We start from the raw sequence: 6,321 nt of genomic DNA, 5'->3' as shown, positions 1-6,321 counted from the left end.
GAGATTAGATTCCTCTTCAGATCTGGAACATGTCAAACTTGGCCAAGTGTTCTGATTGTCCCATCCTGTAACTGTAATCTAACTCGATCGATTCCAACAATACGGCAAGACTGATTTTTTCTCATTACAACTCCATCTTGCTGAACTGCCTCATATGTTTGAAATAAATTCTTATCAGAACACATAGGGTGTGAATATGCCGAATAAAAAATCCACTCCTCGTCAAACTTAGGTTCCACATCAGAAACCATGGTCAACATCACATCTCCGCCATCTAAAAAATTCTCAACTACATTGGTTTCGTCTGAAGTCAAAGGTTACACTCCATGATTTGTAGCTGAATTACCTCTAGCCTGCAGCATATCATAATCCTTCTGAATATGTCCCTTCCGTTTGCAGTAGTAACAATATACATTGCTAAAGTTGACTTTCGATCTGCCTCTCCATCAACCACTTTGAGATACAGGAGCTTTCTCATCCCTTCTCTTTTGATTGCAAAGCATCATAGACATCGTCTATAGTCAAAGTATCTCGGCTATACAAGATGGTGTCCCGAAACGAAGCATAAAAATCAAGCAGCGAACACAACAGGATCAAAATAAGATCCTCTTCATCGTACTTAACCTTCAATGTTTCCAAATCTGCAATTATTTCTTTGAACAAATCAATGTGATCTTCCAACGATCCACCTTCTGCCATGCTATTGGAATACAGCTTCTGCTTAAGAGCCAGTTTACTGATAAGACTCTTAGTCATACATAACTGCTCTAGTCTCAACTACAAAGCAGTCGTCGTCTTCTCCTTCAAGACATCCCGCAGAATATTGTTGGATAAATGAAAATGAATCAACGACACAGCTTTCCGATCCTTTCGTTGTTTCTCCTCCGTTGTCCAATCAGCTGGTCTCTTCTCAAACCTAGCAACGCATCGTCCAAATCCAACTGTGCCAGAATAACCCTCCTTATTACTTGTCACAAAAAAAAAAAAAAAAACCTTGTGTTGCGATCTAATTGCGGAAAATCATACTCTAACCCAGCTATCCCGAAAAAATCTCAACCAATTTGTGAAAGGAACCAAGCTTAGATATCACTTGTTGGGCACAAAAACACCGATACCACTCGTTGATCCCAAATCATATTGTAAAGAATGATATTTAATGACAATATTGAAGTAAACAAAATCACACCACGAAAACAAGATTTAAAGTAAAGAAAAACAAAAAGGGCTAATCGCAGAGGAATGATATTTATTACTGAACAATATGGAGAAAACAAGTACAACTTAGCAAAATTGCTTCTCACAATACTAACAGAGAAGCCTCATATTTATAGGAAAAATATCATCCCTAGAAGTAGAGTTGTAGATAAAATAAAACGTCTAAAAGTTTCCTTATTTGAACTTTTCAAGTCCAACTCAAATTCCAACTCCCAATGAATTTCAAAATAGAACTGTAAATAGAATTTGACAATTAAACCTGAAGGATTCCTCAAAGCATTCCAACTAAAATTCCTCTTGATGTGCATTTCAATTAGAATTTTACAATTATTTTAACAACATAATTCAGATTGCCCCAAAATTCTAACATTTATGGAGTTCTTTATCTGCCGACCCATTTGAGGTGGCCGAGTAACAGCGAATGGTGGTGAAAGTGAGTCCGGGAGATGACGGTATACTGGGGGATGTGATATGGGGGTATAAATAATTGATACTTGCTATATGTACATTAAGCTTTTCAAGTTACATAATATCACATGTCATTTTATCATTTGTTAATTTAAAAGTTAAACCACAATCAACTTCTTTTTTTCTTTTTTTTTTCTTTATCCATTCTTTTCCCCGTTATGTATTATTTTTATGTATAAGTAGCAAAATTCATATTTAATTAATGAAATAATGCCACTTGTTTGTAAAGAAATTACAACAATGCCATTTTGGATATATGATTGAATTTGATGAAATATATATATATATATACATACGAAAATGATCTCCTAAGCATCGATGACATGTCATATCATTTAATTGGTAAATAAATTAATGATGAATCTCATGTATTTAATGATTCACCAATCCATGTCACCAATGCTTAACATAAGCTAAACATCGATATTTAGAAGATCATTCCTATATATATATACACACCATTATTCAAATATGATTGAAATTTTATTTATCGATATCATAATAGTTAATATTAAACTTAAATAATTTATTGGAAGGTATTCTATGTTAAAATACTAGTGTATTTTGTAGTAGATTTACGTATTAATATTGGATTTCTCGAATTTGGATAAAAAATTATTTTTTATCTTGACTGGTACAAAGCATTTTTCTATACTAGTCGATATTGACAAGCATTCTTTATGAACGAAACAAGACTTGACAGTTAAGCACAAAATGTGATTGAAAATGAGTGACAAAAATAATTTCGAGACAATCAGTTCAAGCTAAGAACCACGACGATCAAAAAGGTTAAAAAAGAAAAAAGTTCAATCATTTAAAAGAACCGAAGGGCATTCTAGTCATTTCACTCGTTATAAAGGGTGCTTCCGACTAGCGGGGTGTGGGATGGATTTGGCCTCCCAAAAGGGCACACGTGAATGTAGTATGGGCAACAAACTTAAAGCCCTGAAATGCAAGAAAGAGGAGAACAAATTAAAGGAAAGATTGCACATGGAACATCACATGCAAAAAAGGATTGTACCTTTGCATGTGAGACATGAAAAATACTCCATATTCTAATTACCTGCATCCAACTGATTATCCGTACAATTATCCATTGATTATCCTTCCTCTACACAATTATCCATTCATTATAGTTCCCTACAAGAATAATCAGATTACTAGTAGAAGATAAGATTACCTGTGGAGCCTAGGTTCAGTAGCCCTTCGAGGGAGACGGGGTGTGTCCGTGGGTCGAAAGGATTCCAAAAAGGCATCTTGCATAATAAACAAATCAGTTTGGGGTATGTAGATCGTTCTGCACATTGATCACTAGCATATATATGAACATTAGAATTCCTCTGCCTAATATGTCTGCTCATGTTACTTAGAAAAAGGTTGTCCAGTGACGAGCAGAAACGTGAAGGGGTACAGGACAAGGCAAAACGGTAATCTCACAATAAATACCAATGGCATAATTTGCCCAACAAAAGTATTTAACATACAACACTGTAATGTTAACTCAGTATTGCTATTGCATCTCGATGCAAAGAACAAAAAAAGCATTTGAATACAGAGAATTAAAACAGTTTTTAGAAGGGGGGTCGGCGTAGAGCCTCTTGACTAATAGGTTCACCAGTGAACGGATCGAATTTGTAAGGCTCGCCTGTAAAGGGATCAAACCTAACTTGAGGACGAGCTGCTTGGTGATTAGTTTCAGCTGTAATGCCAGAACTTAAATTCACTCCAACTCTTGGGTAAGTTCTAGATGAAAGTGGTGCAGGCTGTGGGGGAGACAGGAAAAAGTGTCAATCAATTAAATCAGTATCCAGGAAAAGCGTAAATAAGATTTCTCTGAAACCTGGTCAAGGACTGATATAGCTGCAGATTCAGGTATTTGCTTGAGACTGCTCAGATGTTGTATGTCTATCTGTCAACAAACAACACCAAATAATTGAAATTTCAGAGAATAGTGTTTAGAAGAGATAAATACAATACATCATCACGTTTAAGTTCTGGTGATTTACACCAGTAAGCATGATGCAAAAAATAAGAAGGCTGCTACACGCAACGGTCTTCATCTACGAATACCAGATCCATTGGTTTTTTAAATGAACAAGGGGAGAGGACTACATCAAATACATATTCGGCAAAGCTTTTATTAGATTGTAAGTTGTGGATCCTACAATACGTGTGGATAAATAGTGTGTTAGAGAAGGTAAAAGTTGACAATACTACGAAATGGAATAAATATAGAGTTTGATCAGCTTAAGCAATTACAAGCCTTGCTTAACATGCGCAAAGTATATCAAGAAACTGAAGAAACAAATCGGTTTAGGGATTTTCACCAATTGCAAGATGACATGCCAAATCTTTAAAAGGGAAGATATTGATGCAAAGAGACCATCAATGCATATAGACATGGTGAAAGGATAAAGGCTCTAACACCAAGGTGGTAGCACAAATGTAATTGTGAAAAAGTTATCACTAATAATATACATCTTCAACAAAGAGTTGGAGTTAACTATCACACATACTGTTTTATAATGATAATCTAAAACTTACATCAAAACGAGTAGCAATTCCAAGACGTAGGATGCGGAGTAAACGTTCTTTAATAGATAAAGGTAAGGAGACTACAGCAGCCTCATAAGGATCAGCAGCATATTCCAAGTCCTGGTGGAAAAGAAAATGCTAGATCAAATTATAAGAGAGAGATGATACAAGAAAAGCTCAATATAAATTTCCTTTGCACTCTATTCAACAAGTGAATGAAAATCTGAACCACAAAGGAGACAACTCATAACAAAATACATAGCAGGACACGATCTAGCACAAGAACTATGCATAATAGTAATACAGGCACAATAACTGAAGCTCAACTGCAGGCAATGCAACATTTTCAATACAAATTTATTACAGGTTTTACAGACTACACCTACTAATTTTAACATATTAAAGTCTCGATAATTGTGTTTTAGTTGAAAAATATTCATAGCTATACTGTTCTTCCCAGGTTGAAAAATACAAAAAAAAAATTAAGAAACCAGTGAATGAAACAAATAACATTAAGAGAGTGCTTCACCTTCTGGACATTGAACTTATGATTAATGGATGGACTGGCGCTTATTTCCTCCTTTAAAAGTTTGGAATGACCCTGAACCATAGCAGGACTGCTGTGTGAATCCTCATGAGCTCGTTTCTTGTTTCTGCCAGTAGGCCTTGCAACTTCAACCTGTTTGCAGAAAATAATATCAGATGTAATATTTTTAATACAAGATTAGATTTCTCGTATTAGTTTCCGCTGCAATTCTAATTACCTGGAGTTTAACCAATGGACCTCCATTAGGTCCTTGAATTGTTTTCTCATTCATTGTAAATATAGCTCTTTCAAGATCCTATACCGAGAATTAAAAGATGTCAGCACTGAACTTACAAGTCAATTAAGTTGCTGGACCAAAATTATGAAGCATTTGAATATGACATTTCAACTGTCTTCATGGTTTAGATAAAATATGAAAGCAGCAATGCAAAGACAGAGAAGAACATATAAAACAAATAATATTGGAATTACAAAAAAAAAAATGGAAAATGAATGTAGGAAAATTCCCTCAGCCTCTCCGTATCACTTACCTTTGACGGTCCATTACCCACTAAAAATTAGCACATTGCCACCCCTTTCCACTACCACTGTGTAACTCTATAGAGATTAATGAGTTGATCTTCCCCTTCATGGTTGAATGTATATTCAAAATAAAAATAAGAATTGATATTATTATAATGCATATGGATCTATTTTAATCCACTAATGTTGTTAAATTAATGGATCAAATCTGTGACCCAAAGCACCAAAATATTGTCAAATATGTATCACTATTAACTCTTATAGAACTGCATAACCAGAGTAGCTCGTAGTCCTTGGAAAATGGGAATGGAGAAGCCTCAACAAACATACGTTATATCTCAAGTCTCATACTTTCAAGTGTCTCTGGTGCAGGCCCCAACTCAACACTCTTCGCAAAGTGATGGAGGACGGAAAGAACAGAACACAGAAACTGGGGTTGACATCTGGCAACATCCAAGTTGGAAGTTAAAACCCAAAACAAGCAGCACTACTTGCATCTGTTAATCTTCTCTTGTTAATCTTCTCTTGTTGTGTTTACATGGCAGCTATAACGTGCAATGTCACTATAAAGCTTGCAACATGTGCCTGATCTTTCTAATTCACAGGGTACCAGAACCATTGATTTACGCTAATTTGTTCAAAAATATGGGAAGCAGCTCTAATCCATTTAGAGCATGCTAGTGTATCTGGCAAACTTGTGAATGAATGATGTAGTACATTCCTACTACAATTAATAATTTCCTACTATTCCTACTACTATGTTTTATTTTTTTTTAGAAGTTTATTTTCTATTCAGTTTTCTTGTAATAGGATTTTTATATTTTATTTAATTAGGACTATAGTTTCTTTATTGAGTAGAATAGGAGTTTTAATTAGATTAAAATTTTATTAGTTTTCTAGTTTCCTTATTTCAATTTCCTAATACTACTAGGAATAGGAGATAATTTGCCTATAAATATTGGAGTATTGTACACTTTTCAACAACAATCAATTATTATTTAATATATATATATATATATATATATATATATATA

General features: G+C 34.5%; 1 protein-coding gene across 2 annotated transcripts in view; it reads right to left on the bottom strand.

The window, feature by feature from the left end:
* Nucleotides 1-3,468: 3,468 nt before the first annotated feature.
* LOC111367184 (heterogeneous nuclear ribonucleoprotein Q-like) overlaps nt 3,469-6,321 on the bottom strand; it is a 10,512-nt gene continuing 7,659 nt past the window's right edge. For both annotated transcript variants that reach the window (XM_022987927.1, XM_022987928.1), the window contains exons 12-15: nt 4,983-5,060; nt 4,748-4,897; nt 4,228-4,338; nt 3,469-3,592 (exon numbers count right to left, since the gene is read on the bottom strand). In XM_022987927.1, the coding sequence (XP_022843695.1) occupies nt 3,479-3,592; nt 4,228-4,338; nt 4,748-4,897; nt 4,983-5,060 (453 nt within the window). In that variant the 3' untranslated portion in view covers nt 3,469-3,478. The remainder of the gene's footprint in view (nt 3,593-4,227; nt 4,339-4,747; nt 4,898-4,982; nt 5,061-6,321) is intronic.

Source organism: Olea europaea, chromosome 18 (genome assembly GCF_002742605.1).
Source record: "Olea europaea var. sylvestris chromosome 18, O_europaea_v1, whole genome shotgun sequence".
In the NCBI taxonomy this organism is placed as follows: domain Eukaryota; kingdom Viridiplantae; phylum Streptophyta; class Magnoliopsida; order Lamiales; family Oleaceae; genus Olea; species Olea europaea.
Note: the sequence above shows the minus strand (reverse complement) of the source record. Positions and strands in the feature narration are given on the sequence as shown.